General features: G+C 54.2%; 2 protein-coding genes across 5 annotated transcripts in view; one reads left to right on the forward strand and one right to left on the reverse strand.

Annotated features, from left to right (window-relative positions):
• The window catches only part of FER1L5 (fer-1 like family member 5), a 54378-nt gene extending 34846 nt beyond the window's left edge, over nucleotides 1-19532 (forward strand). Inside the window, exons 20-53 of the mRNA XM_053664532.1 lie at nucleotides 1164-1288; nucleotides 2140-2240; nucleotides 2902-3079; nucleotides 3154-3309; nucleotides 4411-4542; nucleotides 5472-5635; nucleotides 5884-5998; nucleotides 6865-6967; nucleotides 7525-7703; nucleotides 7791-7943; nucleotides 8173-8317; nucleotides 8440-8517; nucleotides 9448-9629; nucleotides 9800-9961; nucleotides 10225-10326; nucleotides 11974-12120; nucleotides 12198-12360; nucleotides 12481-12503; nucleotides 13097-13147; nucleotides 13255-13356; nucleotides 13664-13783; nucleotides 14322-14483; nucleotides 14712-14803; nucleotides 15228-15398; nucleotides 15601-15749; nucleotides 15968-16107; nucleotides 17171-17259; nucleotides 17497-17592; nucleotides 17792-17933; nucleotides 18114-18213; nucleotides 18286-18479; nucleotides 18645-18754; nucleotides 19047-19194; nucleotides 19305-19532. Coding sequence (XP_053520507.1) covers nucleotides 1164-1288; nucleotides 2140-2240; nucleotides 2902-3079; nucleotides 3154-3309; nucleotides 4411-4542; nucleotides 5472-5635; nucleotides 5884-5998; nucleotides 6865-6967; nucleotides 7525-7703; nucleotides 7791-7943; nucleotides 8173-8317; nucleotides 8440-8517; nucleotides 9448-9629; nucleotides 9800-9961; nucleotides 10225-10326; nucleotides 11974-12120; nucleotides 12198-12360; nucleotides 12481-12503; nucleotides 13097-13147; nucleotides 13255-13356; nucleotides 13664-13783; nucleotides 14322-14483; nucleotides 14712-14803; nucleotides 15228-15398; nucleotides 15601-15749; nucleotides 15968-16107; nucleotides 17171-17259; nucleotides 17497-17592; nucleotides 17792-17933; nucleotides 18114-18213; nucleotides 18286-18479; nucleotides 18645-18754; nucleotides 19047-19194; nucleotides 19305-19532 — 4502 coding nt within the window. The remainder of the gene's footprint in view (nucleotides 1-1163; nucleotides 1289-2139; nucleotides 2241-2901; nucleotides 3080-3153; nucleotides 3310-4410; nucleotides 4543-5471; nucleotides 5636-5883; nucleotides 5999-6864; nucleotides 6968-7524; nucleotides 7704-7790; nucleotides 7944-8172; nucleotides 8318-8439; nucleotides 8518-9447; nucleotides 9630-9799; nucleotides 9962-10224; nucleotides 10327-11973; nucleotides 12121-12197; nucleotides 12361-12480; nucleotides 12504-13096; nucleotides 13148-13254; nucleotides 13357-13663; nucleotides 13784-14321; nucleotides 14484-14711; nucleotides 14804-15227; nucleotides 15399-15600; nucleotides 15750-15967; nucleotides 16108-17170; nucleotides 17260-17496; nucleotides 17593-17791; nucleotides 17934-18113; nucleotides 18214-18285; nucleotides 18480-18644; nucleotides 18755-19046; nucleotides 19195-19304) is intronic.
• Nucleotides 19533-20386: 854 nt separating this feature from the next.
• The window catches only part of LMAN2L (lectin, mannose binding 2 like), a 32406-nt gene continuing 30789 nt past the window's right edge, over nucleotides 20387-22003 (reverse strand). For 3 of the 4 annotated variants that reach the window (XM_053664569.1, XM_053664566.1, XM_053664568.1), the window contains one exon: nucleotides 21358-21839. In XM_053664569.1, the coding sequence (XP_053520544.1) occupies nucleotides 21697-21839 (143 nt within the window). In that variant the 3' untranslated portion in view covers nucleotides 21358-21696. Of the gene's footprint in view, nucleotides 21840-22003 lie in introns of all 4 variants that reach the window. The other variant, XM_053664567.1, reaches the window with a different exon arrangement.

Genomic DNA, 22003 nt, shown 5'->3' on the forward strand with positions numbered 1-22003 from the left:
GGCAGGACTGGTTTCTTCTGATGGATCTGAGGGAGAATGTGTTCCAGGCCTCTCTCCCAGCTTCTGGTGGTTGCCTGCAATATTTGGTGTTGCCTGGCTTGCAGACACAACACTTCATCACTGCCTCTGTCTCCCTCTGTCTCTGTGTCCTCACATGGTCATCATCTCTCTGTGTGATTCTCCTCTTGCTATGTAGACACCAGTCTTATTGGATTAAGGATGCAACCTACTCCAGTATGACCTAATTTTAACTAATTACAGCTGCAATTACCCTATTTCCAAATAAGGTTGCATTCTGAGGTCCTGGAGGTTAGGACTTCAACATATCTTTATATAAAACACAAGTCGACTCATAACACAATGGGGTTTCCTTTTAGACTGCCCACCTTGGGCAGTGGTAGGCTTTCTCTCCTGACCACTGGGCCCTGGAAGTGCAAAAAGCACTTTTTTTTTTGCCAAAAAGAAGTGCAATTTCTCCAAGACTGGTCAGAAACTCAGTGGATAGAAACCAGCTTTGCTTCTACTTGCCTCAGATTTTCCTTTTGGCTTTTACTTTATTCTTGGCTTCTGTGGATTTCTTCCTTTTATATCAGCTCAACAATACACTTCACAAAAAGATCCCTTATGTTTCTTCTAAGTTTCCCCCATCATTTCAATAACGAACATGGCCAGGGAACCCAGCCTGCCACACCATCATGGGTTTTATCTATACTTACCCTGGACCTCACTCATCCATACTGCCAGGACCTTCGTGTCAGATGTCTGCCCACCCCAGCCAAACCCTTTGTCTCCCCCTGAACCCAGGGCCCACTCCTTTCCTGCCTTGCAGACCACCCAGATGTGAACCCACCTTAAGCCATGCATCTTGCCTGAGGTCAAGGGCACAGGACTGTGGAGCTAGATGCCAGCGTTATGACCACTTGGCTGTGCTACCTCAGGCAAACTACTCACTGATAGCCTGCCGTTTTCCAACCTGCACACTGGAAGCTTTGGAAGGCTGTGTGCAAGGCCAGCACACCCATTGGTGGAAAGTGTCCAGTTAGAATTATTAGCAGATGGCATTTTTGAGGAATGAAGTAGCTCAGGGAAGGTCCTCTGAGGGACACAGTGAGGGGAGACCTCCAGAGACCTCAGACAGCCCCCCTTGTGTCTTCGTGTCTCAGGGAACATCTACCATTATGTGCCCTGGTACAACACCAAGCCAGTTGTGGCTGTGACCTCTTACTGGGAGGATGTCAGCTTCCGCATGAACTGCCTCAACCTTCTCCACTTCACTCGGGACCGCCTGGTAAGTGGTACAGGAGTGGGTGTCGGGAGGACCCAGATCAATGATGGGAAACTTGGGATAATGAGTCAAGTTAGAGGAAATCGGTCACTTGGCTCACCCATGCCTTCCACACCAATTGAGATGGAAGTGACTGACACAGGGCTAGGCTCTGAAGACACAGAGATGAGTAAACATAGCCCCTGTCTTCACCCCTAGGAAAGTCAGAGATGACATAGTTACTGTGCAGTGCAACTAGGGCTGCAGTGGACATACAGGGACTAGGAGCCATCAGCACAGAGACTAGGGTCGGGGAGGGGAGATGAGAGGAGAGTTGAGGAGGTGTTCAAAAAGGAGGTGGCATTCGAGCACAGCCCTAAGGAGTAAGGAGTTTGTCGGGGGTGTGTTGGGGTATGGAGAAGGGGACAATGTGCAAAGCCATCGTGATATAAAAGGGGTGCTGGACGCATGGAAGTGAGTAAAAATAATGCCAGAGAAACTGGGAGGGGTCAGATCACAAAAGGTCTTAGGTGTCTAAGGAAGCCACTGCACAGTTTCAGGCAGGAGAGCCACCTGGTGCCTCCGCCTCAGATAGGACTTTCTTGCACATACAAAGGGAAGCCCAGCATCAGGATCTGTGTTCCTCCATGGTCCTGTCTATCCTGGCTCCTTCCTGCTATCCATTTCTTCTGTTGGGTAGTGGGGAGGGAGTGTGGGATCCTAACCCTGCAAGGGCCTGTGACAGCTTTGGACTGGCATCTCCAGGGTGTCCGTCAAAGTTTCCCAAGTCCTAACTGAAAACGTCTTCGGCAAATCAGCCAAGTAGCCCACCTGGGTGACCCACGCTCACCTGCCCTTTTTTTCTTGCCGGGCAGAAAGCCAACCTGGACACCCTGAAATCTATAAGGAACCCGAGGGACCCTGCCCTGCTCCTCCAGTGGAAGAAACTGCTGAGGGAGCTGGTGGAGGACTGCAAGTAGGAGCAGGGTGCCGCATCTGAGCTGGGGCTTCAGACCAGTGCCCTTGCCCACCCCCACCTCCCCAAATCTCTTCCTGGCTTAAGACCCAAACAGCAAACCAGCTTCTTTTTTCCCACCAGGGCTTGCAGAAAAGGGCCCCAACCTTCCCCACCTCCCCCACCTTACTCCAAGCATTTTATCCTGTCTCCATACTCAACCTGGCACTCCCACCAAAACAAGCCTCTGTGTTTCCAAACAGGCTCTGCACATCCCAGCCCCACACTTTTCCCTTGCTGTTTCTTCTCTCCGCAATGCCTTTTTCAGGGCTCTAACTGTTCTGGGATATTCTTTGTAAGGCCTTTGCCAGCCCCACACCCCACTTGGATCCCCACTCCTACACCTCAGGATTTGGTTGGTTCACACCCCTTTCTAACAAGTGGTTCTTGAGCACAGGCCTGGCTCACTGCAGGGACTGGGAGGACAGGAGGCGGGGCTGGATGAGAAACTGGGGGCAGACCCGCAGTGAGCAGGCTTCCTCAGGAGGGGGTGGGAAGGGTTCCTTGGGTCAGTCCAGCAGGGCATGTGCAGGATTCTGAGTCTAGGAAGGGCACATTGGCCTAAACCAGGGCTGGAGGTTGTGAAATGGTCTGCTCTCCTTCTTCCTGGTCCTGGCCACAGGCGTCCTCTGCCCTGCATGACTACTCATCCTAAAGCCACTGACCTGGACAAGAAGAGGTGGCAGGTCCGTAGCCACCTCCTGCAGGAACTGGCCCAAAAGGCCAAGGAAGTCCAGCCTAGGAACATGGTGGCCACTGTGGAGGGCTGGCTGTACTGCCTCAACACTGTGCTCCCAGAGGTGGGCACTGGACACCCTGGCTGGGGAGCAGGACTTGGAGCCTGTGCACGGGCCTGACTCTCCTGCCCTGGCAGCCCCAGGTGAGCCTCCCGGACGTGATGATCTGGCTAATGGCCAAGGAGCAGAGAGTGGCCTATGCACAGGTGCCCGCCCACAGTGTCCTGTTCTCTCCAACGGGGGCCCTGTACTGTGGCAAGTTCTGTGGAAAGACACAGACCCTTCTTCTACAGGTTCGGAAGTGGGAATCCTTGGGCAGCCCCAGTCCTTGGGAAGTTAGAGGCCCAGAAACACCCTTGAGAGAATCCCTGAGCTCTGGGGGCAGCCCCCATGAGCACCCCTGAGGGTGTGCCACTGCCTCCCAGACCCTGGACCAGGTGAATGGGACATAAACAACTTCCAGGAGAAGGCTCCATCAGCATGGGGCGACACCAAGTCCATATCCCTACTAAATGTTCCTCAGATTTGCCTCCTCTGTTATCCTCACACCACACTTGGTGCAGTCCCTGTTATCTCTCCCCTGACCGCAGTTGGGTGCAATCCAAAATATTTAATGTCTATAAGGTTTGGGCACCAGCCTGTCATATCAGATATAAGCGACAAATAAGGCTGACAACCATCACCCCTGCCCTTATAACAGCCCCTGCTTCCAACCCTCCCCTAGGAGGCAAGTGGGGGACACACACCTGGCTCCCCATTGCAGACTGGAGAAGGTTCAACCTCCCTGGCGTGGCCCCACACCTCTCCTCAGCCCTCTCAGGTCCCATATACTCAACGGTCAGGCCATGCTGGGGTCCCCACACACACCTGCCCGCCCTCTGCCCCTCTGCCCTCCTGCCATCTTGAGGTCCCCTCTTGTGCCCTCTGAGTCCTTCTCATCCTGTAAGAAGCACTGAGACTTGAGCCCTGGCTGCACCACTCACTGAATTGCATGCCCCCGGCTCACTTTGCTCTTCCGCAGAATGGGCCGGGTGACGGTGGTGTCCAACTCACGGTGTGTGTGAGAGTCAGAGCACACGCTGTACATTTAGCACTCAGCACCATGCCCGGCGCACTGTGAGAATGCAATCAATGACTGCAGGGATCATTGTCAATGTCACCATCATCACAGCTCCTTTTGGGAGCCTCCCAGCCTCCTTAGGCAGTACTGCCCCTCTCCGCCCAGGCCCCACCAGCATGGGGTCATGTGTACAATCATTTGCTAGCCTAGCTCAGTGTGAGGCCCCTGCTCCCAGGGCTCAGGGTGAAGGGGCAGGATGTGTGCCCCTCTCTCACTTGTACCCCTGCCCCTGGGGGACCCACATCCTTGTGGGGCTGACCTGCCTCTGGCTCAGTACCCAGAGGGCGAAGGACAGAAGGACACGCTCCCGGCCCATCTCCGGGTCTGCATGTGGCTGGGCAACATCACTGACAGCGTAAACCTGCAGCTGCACCGAGAGGGCAAGGTGGTTGTGTATGCAGAGACGGTGAGTGCGGGGCCGGGAGGGGATGGCGTGGAGGGGCAGATGGCGAGGAGGGGAGCTGCAGCAGGGACCCGGCCCCAATCAAATGTTCCTGGAGAAGCTGGGATTGGGACGAGGGGTCTGACGGAGAAAGGCAGCAGACACTAGAGCTACCTCACACACTGCCAGCTTGGGGTCCCTAGTTGACAAGCCATAGGCATGTGGTGACAGAAGGGCCAGTTGAGTGGTCCTCTAAAGCTAGTCACTCTCTCCCTAGTGGAGGTTTATGGGGAGTTTCTGCCTGTTAGTTTAGAGCATGTGAGGGGAGCAAGTCTCCAACTTACGGAGGCCTTGTCCATCACCAAGAGGACAGCCTGGGGCCCCGGAGGCCCCCAGCTGGGTCCTTCAGGCAAGTCTGGTGGTGCCAGGGAGGGGAAGGCCTGGAACAGTCAGAGGGGCGGGAAACAAGGCACCTTCCCCCAGAGCAATGAACTCAGGGGTGGGTGAGCAGCCAACCAGAAATGGCTCTAGAATCCAGGGACAGGAGGACAGGCAGGCAGGGCTTGGGAGAAGGCTGAAAGCAGAAGGAAAATTGGTTTTCAGTTTCAGGCTTTGTAATTTGATGAATTAAAACCCATTTTCATGGTTTCTAAGTTGTGTGTTGCAGGTGAATAATAATCTGCGTAACTAGCTCGTATGTAGGGCTTGGAGACAGATGCTGAGGAGTGGGGATGCAGGAGCAGGTGCAGAGACAGCACACCCAGCAGGAGAATGGGGAAGAAAGGCCCAGAAGCGGCAAAGAGGTGGCGAGTGGTGGGGCAGGACTGGGGCTCCCTGGGTCAACAGTAACAGTGGAGAGACCACACTGCAGGCACAGCCAGACTGTAAGCTGTCCTACTGTGTGTTGGGGAGGCAGTAGGCACCAACAACCTTCCCTCCCACTCCTACCCCAGTATGAGAACCAGGCCAAGTATAAAGACCAGTGGGGGCAGCACAGGCTGCAGCACTGCCCCAAATTCTCTGACATCCTGGGGCAGAAGGCTCTCCCCAAGGAGGATTTCAAGGAGCCCCCAGGATGGCACTGGCAGGGGAAGTGGATGGTGGAGCCTCAGAGGAGGTAAGTCTGGGGTGCAGGGCAGGGAGCCTGTGTGCCCTGGACACAGCCACTGGAGCCCAGTCCTGGGGATGGGGTGCCCAGACAGAAGGCTTGCCCATCACCTGTCTCTGCATGCCAGCCCACTGCCCAGCCCTTCCCAGAGCAGGTGGGGCTGCCTGCTGAGGGAGCACTTAGCCAGCAGAGAAGGACCCGAGGGGTAGGGAAGTTTGGAGAGATATGTTGGGAATTCGGGGTCTTGCTGTCCCCAGACTTCTCCTGGACACAGACATCAACAAGAGCCAGGTGCTAGAGGAGGTGTATGAGAACCAGCAGCGGGACATCACGGGGGCTTGGGTGCCAGCAGCCATCCCCAACACGGACGTGGTAAGCTGGGGCAAAGCCATCTCAGGATATGGGAACAGTATAACTGGATGGGCACCTTGGAAGCTAGGTTGTCCAAACGGAAAGAGCACTCAACCTGAGCCTGCCACCTGAGCCCTGCTCCCACCACTGTGTGGACCCTGGACTAGCACTGATGGTGGCCAGTAGAAAGGCCTTCAATCAGATGGCAACGAACAACACAGGGGCAGTGTTTTCTTCCCGGGCCTCTTCAAAGGGCGGGCTTCCCCTGAGGGAGAGAATTCAGTTTGGGGCTGGTCTAAGCAACGCTCTCCAACAGCTTCCTGCAATGATGGAAAGGTGCTTCATCTGTGCTGTCCAGGTGTGGCTACCGAGTACTCGAATTGTGGCATTGTGAGAGGGACAAACTGAACTCTGAGTTTGGTTTCATTTTAGTTAATTTAAATGTAAGTGGCCCCAGGAGGCTGCTGACTGGTCAACATGGGATGGGGGTGACCCATGGGACAGGGCTGGTCCAGCCCCTCTCGTGCAAGCTGGGCTTCCCTCACCAAGTACTGCAGCCTGGGCTGGGGCAGGCAGCAACATCCAGGTGACAGACAGTCGCAAAATTTTGCTTTCACAGTCATTATGATGGTTATTTCCTATTTATGAGGAGTGATACTGATTTTCCACTGATAGCAGACATACAAAGTTTCCTTTTAAAAAGACATTTATTTAGTTTGGGAGGGTGAGTCAGTACAAGCACATAGACTCTGAGAGTGGCATCAGACACAGCAAGTGCTCTCTGCTTTCAAGGGCAGGTGGCCACTGTGGCCGTGGGAGGCAAAGAAATGTCTGGAAGGTGAGTGAAGGAGGCCTCCCAGCTCAGCCTGCTCTCTCTCCACCCACAGAACGGACAGCCTGTAGAGGCCCGGGAGAATGTGAAGTGCCCCCCAGGCTGGCACGTGAAGAAGAACTGGACCGTGGAGCTGAACCACGTGGTGGACAATGAGGGTCAGTCCTCTGCTCACTGGCTGTGGGCAGGAAGGCCTGGAGCAGCCAGGTTCCAACACTTACCACAGCAGGAAAGCAGCCAGGCTCTCAGGCGGGATGGGCCTGAGTTCCTGCAGGTCTCCCAGCCTCCAGAGAACAGCCTTCACCTTTCCCACAGACGTGGGCCCCAGTTCTGAGACAGGGCAGGCAGTAAGTGCCTCCCAAGCACCTGAGCAAGGATCCAGTTATGGAGCCTGGGTTCACAGGGGAGGTGCCATGAGCAGAAAGTTTGAAGACCTGGGCTCAAAATGTAAACCTTGGTACTTAAAAACAGTGTAACCTTATATAGGTTACATGACATCTCTGAGCCTCACCTTCCTCAACTGTAAGGTGGGCAGTTGGGCCCAGGCCACCAAGGTGACAGAGTGTGACCATACCTCCCACGGCCAGAGAGGCCTGGACATAAGGGGAAGAGCTGCCCCCATAGCCCTCCCTCTCTGGCCCATCTCTCAGGCCTGTCTATGCCTCCGAGCCTGTGGGCACATGGGCACCCACAGGCCATGGTCCTGCTTCTGCAGGCTGGGAGTACGGCGTGGGGATCCAGCCCTCAGGCCTGCCCCTGGTCTGGAACTCAGTGGAGAAGACCTACTACTCACGCCGCCGGCGGCGCTGGGCACGTGTGCGTTGGCGGAACCACGGGAAGCTAAACCTGGAGCAGGAGACCCTGTCCTTCCTGCAGCTGGTGAGGGGCCATCTGGCAAGAAGGCTGGCTGTGTCTGCCCCAGGCCATAGCAGGAGAGTGACTCTGTTGTCGTCTCTGCAGCACCACCCTGGTTCAACCCAGGAGGAGGAGGGCTGGGAATATGGCACCATGGGCTCCAAGTTCAATCTGAGCCCTCAGCCCCAGAGCCGGTTTCGACGCCGCTGCTGGCACCGCAGGCTGGCGCCCAATAAGGACAAGGGCGTTGCACCTATATTCCTCCTGGAAGGATCCTTGGTAAAGCCTCAGTAGGATAGACATCCCCCTGCACCCCACCTCCTGGTGCCAGGGCCAATGCGGGCGTGGCAGGAGCAGCACATGTCCTAGGCTGGGGTGCTTATAGCAGGAGGGTGGGGGCTGGGCCCTGGATCCGCATCATCTGGCTTTGGAAGGTGGAGCTGAGAAAGAGAGAAGGGCGACCTGGGCCCAGGCACCCCAAGCCTCAGGGAGACTGTCATGGGGGCAGGGAACTGATCTGAAACAGCAGGCTGAGAAGGAGCCAAGCAGCACATCATCATGGGGTGTGAGCAGCACGTTCAGGGACTCCTGGAGGCCTGCCCCGGAGAACACCAAGCCGCCTCAGCTGCCCTTCATCTATTGCGTCTTCAACAGTGAGCACTTAATTGAGAGTCAGTCTGGGAGTCCCTGAGGCCCCGTGTCTGAGGGCAAGGAGTGAGGAGTGGTGGGGGAGGGTCTGGGGGCAGGAGATGGACTCAGCTCCTCCCTTACTCAGAGCCACACTACTACCAGCTTTTCTGCTACATCTACCAGGCCCGGAACCTGATGGCCACCCAGATCCAGTCATTCCAGGGTAGGTGGAGGCACCTCTTCTCCCACAGCCCCCCAGGGGCCCTGTGCTGTGGTCACTCGCAGTATGAAAAATATGGCGAAGGAAGAGGGTGACAAACATGCAGACCACCTCCCAACCCCAGCAGCTCATGGCCCTGGGTTTGGGGAAAAGACACAAAAACAAGGAATACAAGGGGAGGCTGTTCTAAAGGTGTGTCCCCAGCACGGTGAAATCAATGAGGAGTTGGGAAGGCATCACTTTGTGGGGACCACTCAGCTGGGCCTTGAAGAGGGAAGACTTTAGTGGAAGAGTACTGATGAGACATGAAGGCAAAAGAGAGTTTGACACCTTTGAAAATCACATGCCCCTTGTGTTGGACAGAAAATGAAGGGTAGGGAGGAGGGGTGGCAATTTCTGGCCATTTAGGAGCCTGTCCTTTGTCCTGTGAAGAGGACCCATGGAAGGTTCCAGGTGAGTGAATACTCCTGCCCTGTCCTGTCAGTGCCACTGTGTAGGGAACCAGGTTGCTGGAGGAGGGGCTGTGCCAGGGCAGTGTCCACTGGGCCTCAGCACCCACACCAAGAGGGCTATTTGATGTTCCCCAGGCCTAAGTCACTCACTGACACTGTGAAAAGGCAGCTACATGTAGCTTGGTCCCCAGAACTCCTCCAGAGGAGTCATCCAGTCCTCCATCTCTCTGATACCCGGGCCTCAACCATGGTAGTGTGAACAGACATGGGTGGAACCAAATGACCCTTGGCTTTTGGTCATCCATCCATTTGTTCTGTGGCTTACACTGAGGTGGCCTTTTTTTGCTCAGGGGGGCAGTGTGGTTGGGCTGCCCGGCCTGGGCCTCCCTGGGTATCTGGGCCAGTGGTGGCAGCAGCCAGAGGAGAGGAAAGCCTAACCTGACTCAGCGGTGAGCCTCTGCCCTTTCCTTCCACCCTCCAGGGCCCTTCATTCGGTTGGTCTTTTTGAACCACAGCCAGTGCACGCAAACCCTGAGGAGCTCTGCAGCCCCCACATGGGCCCAGACACTCATCTTCCAGCACCTCCTCCTGTACGAGAACCCTCAAGATACCAAAGAGAGCCCACCACTTGTGGTGTTGGAACTGTGGCAGCGGGACCCCAAGGTGTGGAGGGCTGGGTTGGGCAGAGTGGAACATGCTCCAGCGGGCCTGGTTCATAGGGCATCGTGCACAAACAAATGTTAGCCCTTTTCCTAGACTTGTCAGGATCTCAGGGGAGAAGCCAGAACCCACAAGCTTAGCCACCATGCTCTGCAAAGTTCCCCTCCTTCCAGGGCAAAGAGAGCTTCTGGGGACGGAGCATGTGGCCTCCAGTGGTATGGCTGGATGTTCAACAACGGATCCTGCCCCCCATGAGGTGGCACCCCCTTGGAAAAGAGTTGGGGGAGGAAGTGGGTGAGATCTTGGCATCCTGTGAGCTGATCCTCGAGACTGAGGTACTAAAAGAGAGGGACTCATGCCCCTACCACAAGTTCCACTGCCAGTGGCTCCCAACTCCACCCCCCAGGAAAGGCCTGGGACCTGGTGAACCAGCCAGCCCACCCAACACCTCCCCGGCTTCCCTGCCAGCACCTATTCCTGGGCCTGGGGGGGCCTCCTCAGCTGAGCTCTCAGGGACTTGCTTGAATTGGGGGTAGAGGAGAGCAGGACCAGCCCGACGGGACTGCATGCTCCCTGCTGTCCCACCTTATCCCTTCAGAGTCTCAGAAGGAAGCTGCCAATCTTAAGTGTTCCCTGGAAGAATGGGGTCTACACACTCCCCAAGAGCATGCAGCCCACGCTAAGGAAAATGGCGGTTGAGGTGATGACCCTGCAGGGTGAGGAGGGTGGGAGGGCAGGCAGGGAGCAAGCCTCCTCCAGGGCAGTGGAACACCGCGGAGGTCTCTGCTGATCCTCCCAGGGGTCATCCTGACCACCAGATCCAAAGCTTGCACCCAAATAATACATAAGCTGAGGTGGAGGGAGATAGGAGAAAATGAGGAACACAAGCTCAGAGAGAATATATCCAATTATTTTATCAATACATCTTACAGTGAGGAGCAGGCAAGGGCCTTCAGTATTCACGACCATGCCTGAGCCTCACACTGCCCCCTGTGGCAGTGCTCCTTTTCAGAGAAGGAAATGAGGCTGCGAGAGATGGTGACATGGGGACAAGTGGGCCGGGCCCTGCCTGATCCCAGCGCTAGGATGTTCCTCACCTCCCTTTGGGAGTAGCATGGAGGCCCTCCTGTGGGAGCCTGTGTACCTGGCCACAAATCTGGCAAAGAGCAAGAGCTGGTCAGGGCCCACTGGCACTGGGTTCTTCCCAAGGTGAGGTCTCCAGGCTGGTTCCTCCTCGGGTTCCTAAGATGGGCTTGATGTGCAGGTGACGCGGACCCCAGCTCCTGGGGTCCCTATTTGTGCGCCAGCTGACACAAATCCCGGCTCATGGGGTCCGAGGCATTATGGATGAGATAAGAGACAAATTCACACGGACTACCAAGTCCTGTAGAGGAAAAGGGACAGCACAGCCACTCTCTCAAGAGGAGAGTGCCTCAGAGAACCATGGCCACACTCTCAAGGGGAGGGCACTCTGCCCCTTGCCTTGACAAGCTTTTATTGCTTTTCTGGGCACATTACATTGAGGAGGGTCCTCATTTACTATGCAGAGGTTCACTTCAGGTGGTGACCTTTTACAGAAAACAAAGGAGAGGACGCTGCTAATCACATCACAGAAGGAGGATATTTGCAAATGCAAAGGAAAAAGTGGTTGAACTGGTTACACTGTCCTTGGAAGGTTTAGCATAGATTTTAGGAAGTTAATTTAAAGATATGCAGTAAACGTTTCCTGTCTCAATTGAGGGTGAGGGAGTTTTAGCAAAAGCAAGTCTCAAAGTGGCCTGGATACAATGCAGGCCTGACTCCCCACAGGAGAACCTATCCATGGGCATGGGTCCTGTCTGGGCCCCCGCCACGCAGACCAGGCTCCTACAAGTAGGGGCATGGACATTTCTTGGGGGGCCCAGTATCTGCTGGTTGAAAGCACTATCATAAAGCATGGGCCACTGAATGGCCACAGCATTCTACTGAAGACAAACCAGCAATGAGCTAGCTGACAGTAGGGACGCCTGAGAAATCTGGGCACCCCAACTCCTGGGGCCTTTGAGGTAGCCAGCCTCAGGGACTCACTCCTGAGAAAACTAATGAGAAGCCAGACAGAGCAGCAAGTGAGGAAGGGCCATACCTAAGGCCAGTGGAGGTCAGTGATGGACAGTCACAAAGTGGCCAGAGGGCACTTCCCTCAGGTGCCCTCAAGCACAGAGGAGTGAGGACAGTGTCCAGGCCTTGAGAAGAACCATTGATCCCCTGGCGCTGTGTGCTCCCTGATGCACTGTCACTGCCAGCACAGCTCCCCTCTCTGCCAGGACCCCTCACAGAGGTGTTGCTGCCCCCCTATCTTTTCTGGCAGATCCTGGTCTGGGGGCTCCGGAACATGAAGCAGGTGCGTTCCCCTTGGCTGCTGGTGGAGTGCTGGGAAGAGACCGTGCAGACAGACCCCATCACAGACTTCCAGACCAACCCTAACTTCTCCCAGTCGGTCCTCTTCCTCACACTGGTACGAGGGGCCCAGGCAAGAGCTGGGAAGCCCACTCCTCAAGACAGGCCTCACAGAGCCTTTCTTTGGGCTTGTAGTTCATGCCGACAGAGGAGGCCTATGCGCTGCCCCTGGTGTTGAAGGTAATGGACAATCAGGACTTCGGCCAGCAGACCACGGTGGGTCAGGCCAACATCGACTCCCTGCAGCCCTACTTCTGTGACCCCTGGGCCTCGGACTATGTGCCCCCACAGCTTCCAAGTACGCCCTTTCTTCTGGCCGTTCCCCAGCCCTCACCAACAAGTTGGCATGGGGAGGGACGAGGTCTCCCTCCCCACCCTCTCTGCTCTCCTGAGATTCATGATTGCACTTTCTCCACAGAGCTGTCGGTGAACAAGTACCAGGTAAGTAATGGGCTTGAGATCCCACCTTCTCCCACACCATTGCCAAGGCACAGCTCTTGTCCCGTGCCCTCTGCATGAGGCCTAATTGTACATGAGGACCCTAAAGCAGCGAATTCTCAACCTGGACTGCACATTTGAAATTGCCTGAGAGTTTTAAAAAATTCTGAGAGCCAGGCCACTGACTAACTCCATCAGAATTGCTGGGGGCAGGACCCAGGCATCAGCATTTTTTTCAGCTGCCCCGGGTGGTAACAATGTTTTCAGGTTCAGAACTACTGCTCTAGAGCAGCTCTTGTTACACTTGAATGTACAGAAATCCCTGGGACCTCTTGAGCAAAGGCAGACTCAGTAGGTCTGGAGTGAGGCCTGAAGTCCTGTAGTTCCGAGGCCTTCAAATTCAGTCTGAAGCTGTGGGCGATGAGAACTAGGAACTGTGCTCACCCTCCTTCTGGCCCCAATCCCACATCTGAAGATGCCTGAATGAAAAGGCCCATATGAAGTCTGCTCTGGCCTCCACCACTCCTCTCAGGAGCTGGTGGTGAGTGGGCTGTGGGCTGCCCAGCTGTACCTGACTCACCCCTCTCCTTTCTCAGCTCCTAGATTATCTCACTGAAAAGTTCTGGTTCAAGTCCAGCAAAGCCAAGGTGATGTGGGCTCCGCCCTGGGGAACATAGAACAACTCCAGGGAGCTTAATGGGTGGGAGTAGCACAAGCTGGCAGAGGAAGGCCAGCTGCCCCTCTTCCTGGCCAGGATGAATACGAGCATGAAGTGGACTGGTGGAGCAAGCTGTTCTGGGCCACAGGAGACCCCAAGTCGCTGAAGTACAAGGACAAAGACTACCACACCCTGAAGGTATGGAAGTTCCCAGGAGGAAAACTACAGAGGTGAAATAAAACCTGATGGGAAGGCCAGCAGATCTAGCCTTGGTTCCTCTAGGAACCACCAAGGTGGTGGTGGGATGGGTTTCCACTGTCACCCTACTCCAGGCCACACCTCTACCAGCTGCACCCATTCAGGGACCAGAGCTACCCTACCCAAAGCAGGCAGCAATGCCTGCTTGCCCCTGGGGCTGCTGAGTGGGCAGGTGCTTGGAAGCAAGACCTGGGAGCTGGTGGTCCCTCAATCCCCATGCAGCCTGGGCCCCATGCACCTCTTATAGGTGTATGACTGTGAGTTGGAGGCTGTGCCAGCCTTCCAAGGCCTGCAGGACTTCTGTCAGACCTTCAAACTCTACCAGGAACAGCCCAAGTCAGACAGCCCTGTGGTAGGGGAGTTCAAGGTGCGTGTCTAGCCTAGCAGCTAAGCTGCCCTGTCTCCGTATGCCCTTTCTGTGACCAAAGGACTCTTATTAAAGCCATGGCTCTATATGCTCCTTATAGAATGGGACAGGGAGGGCTTGAAAAATTATTTGGGGAGTGGGGAAGCAGAGACTGAACTATGCAGGGATTCAGAGTGACCTCCACTTACACAGGAAGGTGAGGGCCTTCTCATCTCAGCTCTGGCTTATGCCAGTTTCCCAAGGCCTGAGAGCCTTAGAGAAGGGGATGGGAAACCTGAAGGGGATGGGACTGAGATGGGACTTCACATCAGCAGAAACTGGCGATCACCTAGCAAACACAATCCCTTTGCCTAGAGCCCTCTTAGATGGAAGTACACCTGTATAGCATCTCTGCTGCACCTGCCTCTACCTGTTCTTGTGGCCTCCTGCCCCTGCCACCCACACACAACCCACTTTCTCCTAAGCTTGGACCAGGGTACCTCCTGGAGGGTTCTGTACACTAGAACTGCCGATGCTAACCTTCCCAACACACAAACAGGGCCATTTCCGTGTCTACCCCTTTCCTGAGAACCCAGAAGCCCCCCAGCCCCCCCGCCAGTTCTCAGTTTGGCCTGGTAAAGAAGACTTCCCTCAGCAATGCTTGGTGCGCGTGTACGTGGTACGAGCAATCAACCTACAGCCCCAAGACTACAATGGCCTGGTAATGAGCAGCCCCAAACCGGCAGTGTCCATCTTCTGGGGCCCCACCCAGCCCGGGCACCTCCCATACCCTGCCCTAAACCCCATGTCCTGGAGCTCCCTCAGGCTGTTGCCACCCAGACTGCCACCTCCCCACAAGCTCCATCTGGTGCAAGTGGCTCATTTCTGCCTGACCTGCCTGGATTGACTCTCCATTTCCTGTCCTTCCCTTGCTGTGTCTGACCCCTAGTGTGACCCTTATGTGATCCTGACAGTGGGGCAAACAAAACTTGGCAACCGGGACTCGTACCAGCCCAACACTGTGGATCCCATCTTTGGCATGTGAGCTGCCCCAACTTGCCTAACCCCACTTCTCCACCCCATCCATGTGTGCCAGGAGAAAGCTCCACGAGCAAAGAACTTGCATTCCTTTCTGGCCACCCAATTCCTAGCATGGTTTCTTACACATTGAAAGTGCTCAACAGATAGAAGATAAATGGGGGGGGGGGGGTAAGCCCAGTGCTACCCTCCCTCTCACACACTTTGTCTGGGATGGGAGCTGAGTTCCACACCCAGCCTATCAACAGTATTTCCAGCCATACTGGGGGATGGTTATTGGCAGAGAACAGCAACCCAGGCCCTGTTGTCCACAGTCACATGACCAAACCAGAGGGTGGAACATGGCCCTCGGGGCAGAGATGCTGGAGGGGGAAGTGGTAGGTGACATAGTCAAGGGTCTCTGCAGTCTCCAACACCCTCCCACCAGGATGTTTGAACTGAGCTGCACCATCCCTCTGGAGAAGGACCTAGAGATTAAGCTGTATGACTTTGACCTGTTTTCACCTGATGATAACATTGGAACCACAGTCATTGACCTTGAAAACCGACTCCTGTCTGGCTTCGGAGCTCGCTGTGGGCTCTCCCAATCCTACTGCCAGTGAGAGCGGACCTGACCAAGGGCAAGGGCAGAGAGAAGGGTGGAGAAGTGAGCCCACGGCCCCCTTCCAAGAGGCCTGCATTCTGAGCTGGGGATCTAGAGTCTAAACTTGTCTTCCCCACCCCCACCACTGGTCATCCTGCAGCTGAAAGTGGCATGTTCTCCAAGAACCACACCTTTCCCCCCTCACGTATCCCCACAGGTCAGGGCCCTTTAGGTGGCGGGATCAGGTGCCCCCAAGCTTCCTCTTGGAACACCATGCCAAGCGGAAAGGATTGCCTCCACCTCTGTTCAACCCTGAGGGTGACTCTGTTTTTTACAATGGGAAAAAATTCAAGCTGCAACGTTTTGGTAAGAAGTACGGCACACTGCCAGAAAGCATAGCCCGGGCCTCAGAAACTGGGGAGGCTCCAGGACAGAAGAGCTGCCAGAGGGCATCCCTTTCCCCTTCCTCCTGTAGAGGGCAGCCATGGCCACTGTCCAGGCTGGGCACAAGGAAAGTAGGGGGCTACCTGGGAGAGGGGAAGGCTAATGACCTCAAGATCCCCTCCTGTCTCCCTCCAATCTAGAGTCAAAACCCCCTACTGCTCAATACTTGGGACCCAAGAAAGAGCGGCTTGCACTGTACCTCCTGCATACCCAGGGGCTGGTACCTGAGCACGTGGAGACCCGCACTCTGTACAGCAACAGCCAGCCGGGCATTGACCAGGTATGAGACCGGAGGGTCTGGATCGGGAGGCGGGTGCAGTGTATACCCAACCCATCCAGGACAGAGACTTGTGAGAGGAAGGAGAGGCCGTGCATTCATAGACGTGAACAGACAGAAGACATGTACAATGTGCATGTTAACAAGAAGTTCCAGTGACGCCACCTAGAATGGAGAGATTCAGAGCTGGAAAAGCCGTGTGCAGGAAACCAGGCCAAGTGTCCACGGCAGGATGTGCTGAGGTGCCCTAGCAGCCAGGCCAACACTGCCTCAGTCTCGCCTGAGGGAGGGCGGAGCAGCGGCACCAGGATCGGTGTGCAGATGTCACAAGCCTGGTTTGGCTGTTAACTGCAGGAACCCAGAAGAGAGAACTAAACACCCCACAGGCCCCTATTATCATCTACCCTGTAGCCACCAGAATGGCTCACTGCATCCTTCACGTTTCTCAAGCTGATACCACATTCTAGACAGTTTTTTGCTGAGCATTTTTAAAAAAAACATTCTTATTAAAACTATTCTCTTAAAAACATTAAGTCAAGTTCAAAAAATAAAAATTAGGTCAGATAGTTTGAAAGAATATATTTAACTTTCTTCCAGGGTGGACAGTTCCTCCCTTTTCCTTTTTCCCACCAGTTTCGCCCTCCTCTCGGACCTCTGTGCTTTGTGGATAGCTTCACATCCTCAGGGTGTGGTTCCATGCCCTAGAGCAATCTGGAGATCTGGACTGGCCATCTAGATTACTGGTTAATAAAGGAAACCCCCACCCCATTCTGGAGCCTTCTAGACAATCCTAAGTATCACCTGCTAAATGGCATTAACTCTCCAGATCTCAGTCACAAGCGACACCCCAGCCCCATGATCGTCAGCCTCAAAGCTGTCACACCATCAACCTGACCGCACTGTTCTCCCTGTAGGAGGTCATTCCACCTCAGATACTGTACCCCACCTTCTCAGTGCTGGGAGCAGGACCTCAGCAGAACTAAGCACCTGGAACAGGGCTCCCCAGGCCGGCATACTGAGGACAGAGGCTAGCAAACCCCAGCCAGCTAACTTATCTCTGCTTTAGGGCAAGGTACAACTGTGGGTGGACATCTTCCCCAAGAAACTGGGTCCTCCTGGCCCCCCAGTCAACATCAGACCAAGGAATCCTAAAAGGTGAGTGTGGGCACACCTCCCAGGGCAGCCTTCCCAGGGGCTGAGCACCAGTGTTCTCAGTAAGGAGCAGCAGGCATGCTTTCCTCTGCTGAGAATCTAGGGAGGCGTTTTTCCCCGAGTCCCACCAGTGCAGCATGAGTGTGGGCGTGGGGGGCAGCCACCCAGGCCCCTCTTCCTTACCAAGGCTGCGGCTGGGGAGCAAGTCCTCGGCAAAGCCTCAGAGAGCCATGGCCGCAGGTATGAGCTGCGCTGCATTATCTGGAAAACTGCCGACATGGACCTGAAGAGTGTCAGTTTAAGTAATGAGAAGATGAGTGACATCTTCGTCAAAGGGTAAGGCACAGGGGCAGGGCTCCAGCAGAGTTCCCTGAGTTCCCCAGTTCTAGCTTTCCTGCCTATCTTTCTCATCCTGGGGTGACATCTCTCCACATCCACTGCACCTGGTGTCCGCTGGGCAGCCCTTCCCACAGGACTCCAGCTCAGGGATGGGGACAGTGCACATGAACCCCAGGTGAGAGGACTCTGACCCCAGGTGGTTATTCGGGCTAGAGAAGGACATGCAGAAGACAGATATCCACTACCACTCCCTGACTGGGGAGAGCAGCTTTAACTGGCGGTTCATCTTCACCCTGGACTACCTGGCAGCTGAGCAAGTGTGCATCCTGAGCCAGAAGGTAATGGGCCTGGAGGTAGACTCCTCTTCCTGCCCTCCCTTCAGAGGCTTGCAAGCTACACCAGAACACTTGGAAACCCTCTTCCTTGACAGTCCATTATGCTGGGTAATGGGCTCCTAAGATGGCCAAAGGGATTCTCAAAGGAGAATAGCAGTAACAAGCTCTTCTGCCATCCTTCAGGACTACATATGGAACCTGGACCCCACAGTGATGAAGTTTCCAGCCCGACTCATCATCCAGGTCTGGGACAATAACATCTTCTCCACTGACGACTTCCTAGGTGAGATTCTGGCATAGGGCCTGTAACCTCAGGACAGGCAGCTCCTTGCTGACAGCATTTCTCTGTGCTCAGGGGTCCTGGAGCTGGATCTGTCTGACATGCCCTACCCAGCCCAACATGCAAAGATGTGTTCCATCAGGATGATGGACCCTGACCCCAAGTGGCCCCACTTCCTCCAGCACAAGCACTTCTCCCTCTTTCAGAAGAAGACTGTAACTGGCTGGTGGCCTTCCCAGGTCCTTGAGGATGGCAGATGGCGCTTGTCGGTAGGAGCTGGGGAAGGTGTCTACTGCATAAGACTGCTGGGCCCCATCATTTGGCTCTCACAGCCCCCTCAGGGCCTTAGCTAAATCCCCTTTCCTCTGTGGGTCCTGGGAAGAGGCTCCTGCTATCATCACTCAGCAGCCCCTTACCCTCTGCGGTATTTCTAGGGTAAAGTGAAGATGACACTGGAGATTCTGTCAGAAAAGGAAGCCTTGATCAGGCCAGCCGGACGAGGCCAGTCAGAACCCAACCAGTTCCCTACACTTCACCCTCCCCTGTAAGAGTCCTGTGGGGTGCAAGCACCAGATCTTTCTTCCTTATTCATAAAGTTGAGCTGCTGGGCCTGGCAATTTGTCCAGGATGGTGCCTGGTGAGACTACAAGTGGAGGGGTAATTACTTCCCACCACCCCAGCTTCAATGCTCGATCACCATCAGGAGGGAATAGCCATGGGAGGTGGGGGATGGGGCGGAAGCTGCTTTTGAAAAAGAAGGGTATTTGCTCTGGAAAAGTTGACCTGAAGGTCTCCTCTGCCTTCCATTCTCTGACATCAACTCTGCTCATGGACAGACGCACCAACACCTTGCTCTCATGGTTTCAGTCACCCGTTAAAAACTTCTGCTATGTTTGCTGGAAACGCTACCGCTTCAAAATCATAGTTGGCTCAATCATACTGATTGTTGGGTTTATACTGTTCAGCTTCATGTATTCAGCTCCGGTGAGTGACGACCATGGGGACAGGGACAAAGGCACTGGTTGCTCATGGGCTGCCTCTGGAGAGAGAGAGCCTTCTGGTTGCTACCTCAGTCTGTTGCCTGTTCTCTCTAGAACTATTTGGCCATGAGCTGGATCAAGCCTACACTTCGGATGAATATGCCCATTAAAATATTCACCAATATCATCAATTCACCAAACACCAGCAATGCCAGCTCTTTTGACATCACCACCCAGCATCCTAACCTAGAGCCTACAACAGGCCATCGGCTGAAACTCCTGCGAGGACCCATGAATCACCTGCAAGATATTTTCCCAGAACTTCCAGCCCCACAAGGCTAATTTGTCCATGTCTGGCTTTTCTTTGCCCGCTGTCAGCCCTGCCCTGAAGCTTCCTGTCAATTCCTTGTTTCTATCTTCTAGGGCAGCAAGGGGCTGGGAATATTCTGGCTAATCTGTTCAGAAACCACTTCCAGCAAGAAAGGCAAAGCTGTAATTTTCCACTAAAATAAACAAGTTTTGTAACAGAGAATGCTGTGTATGGTGAGACAGGACACACCACGTAATGGTTAGACAGCTTCCTATACCACGCAGCTCTAAGGTGGCCCTAGGCCAGGTGGGGACTGCATTACATGTCTTCCCTACCTTCCTTAAGAAGCCTCAAGGCACTCATGAGCTGAAATCACACAAAACCTATGAGTTCAAGCTCTCTCACCAACATGCCTCCCCACGAGAAGACCCCACACCTCTTGCACCAAGGCCCAGGTCTTCTCAAGAGCCCACCTAGGTCCTCTCACCACAGGGCTCTATCCAATCTCCTGAACTCAAAGTCACAAAAGAACCATCTGCTCTTTCAGTTCTACTTGATCACAAGGTGAAGCTCTAGATCTGTTTGCCCTCTGGCACTCTGGAGGTGCTCTGCTGTTGCGGGGAAGGTGTTAGGAGGATTCCACCTTAATCCCGTCTGCAGGAGAGTATTACTGCCCACGAGGTTTAATTAAGCATGTGGGAAGGACATAAAAAAGCCCAAGAGGACAGAAACCCATACTCAGGTAAGGTAACCCTCCTTTGCTTCTGTGTTGAGCCGAGGACTTCCCAACAGAGGAGAAGGCAGAGTAAGGACTTATGGGCTCAGGAAGAAGACCTGGACCCTCCCCAAAATGCACCCCTAGAAGGAAGAGCACTGAGTCAGAAGCTAGTGTTTTGTTTCCATCAGCCATTTTACGAATTTCCCTTAGGCTACAGAAGTTCTGGGCAGGCCCTCTATTAGCTGATTTCATCATAGGCAGACAGGTGAGCAGAACAGAGTGTGACCCCTTGTCAAATAAGGCAGTGGAGTAAGGGCTGACCCCTGGAGGATGCACTCAGACTGTTGCTCCATGACAATGAATGCTTCCAGGCACGGATGATGAGAGCCTATTGATGGCAGGTTTGCATCATGAGAACAGCAGCTGTTCCTTATCCATTAGGAAAAAGAAGCCAAATTTCCCCCTGCGGAGTATCCAGGCCACAGCTATACAAAGAAATCTTCCTTACATTTTAAACACTCAAAGTGGGATTCCGAAGATTATGACAGACACAAAACATGCAGCTAAGAAAGCTCCAGATGGTCCAGAAGCATCTCCATGTGGTCAGATCACACGGCAAACGTTGCTTTTGGTGTCAAAACCTGGAGCTGGTTAGTGTCACAATTATTCCTGTTTTATCCATGAGATCTTCCAAGATTCTCTTGACTTGTACACCAACTTCCAGCCAAACATGACTAAGAGCCTAATGGTACCTAATTGGGAAAGTCACAAACACACCAACAGAACCAGGATCCACACTGACAAGCAAAGGCTAGAGCAGCAAGCCAAAGCTGAAAGCACTCTTCCTATGGACACCTAATGAGGGTCAGTGAAATATGTTTGTTCTGCAGCCTCAGACCCCAACAGAGAGGCACAAAATGTCTTCTCAAGCTCAGGCTGCATTTGGAGAGGACAATAAGAGGGAGAGGAAGGCAAAGTGGAGAAGTTTCCATCCAGATTTCCAAGGAGAGCTCCTCAGGTGAAGAAAGGCTCAGACAAAAAGCAAAAACCAATGAATGGATGTCAGGAAGGTATGAGGAGTTATCAATTTTCCATTCTTTGCAGATTTAAATGAGAAGGACAAGGGTCCTGCGTCCCACATCAAGGCAGCCAGGGCAGTGAAGCTCTTTTCTGTGATCTTGGCATCATAATGGCAGGTACTATCTCCATCCCTCTGTGCACCCCGTAGACAGACTGCAGGGAAAGGCACATCACAGAAGTGTTGCCCTGGGGTGGGTGGGCTTCCTGAACCAGAGACAGAAGTCCCCAAGGATGACCATGGGAATACAGTGTCCCTGAATTTAAAGCTCCAGTGACAAAACACAGTCCCTGACCAGCTGCCGGACACTGGAGAAGACTGATGGGCTATGTGCTCAGGACAGCACCTGCTCCTCCCACACCTCATGGTGACAGCACAGGGCTGGTGGTCACAGAAGGGATCAGTAGAAACGCTTTCGGCTCTGTTCCTGCCACTTGTTATAGAGTATGATCCCAATGACAATGGCAAATACAGAAAACACCAGAGAGAAGAAGACGATGAGGAAGAGGGCCAAGCCACTCAGGGGTGGCAGAGGGGCTGTCACTGAGGAAGTGAAAGAGAAGAAAGTCAGCACCAGGGAGCCTACCCTACTGGGAAAGACCACCCAACAGGCTACTAATGCCCCAGGACCCGATGCCCATTTCTGGGAGCCAGAGCTCACTCTCCCTTTCCAGATGCTTTAATCTAAAATGAAGCAACTGCTCATC

This window comes from Artibeus jamaicensis, unplaced genomic scaffold (genome assembly GCF_021234435.1).
Source record: "Artibeus jamaicensis isolate MK-2021 breed Jamaican fruit bat unplaced genomic scaffold, CSHL_Jam_final contig_384, whole genome shotgun sequence".
Lineage (NCBI taxonomy): Eukaryota > Metazoa > Chordata > Mammalia > Chiroptera > Phyllostomidae > Artibeus > Artibeus jamaicensis.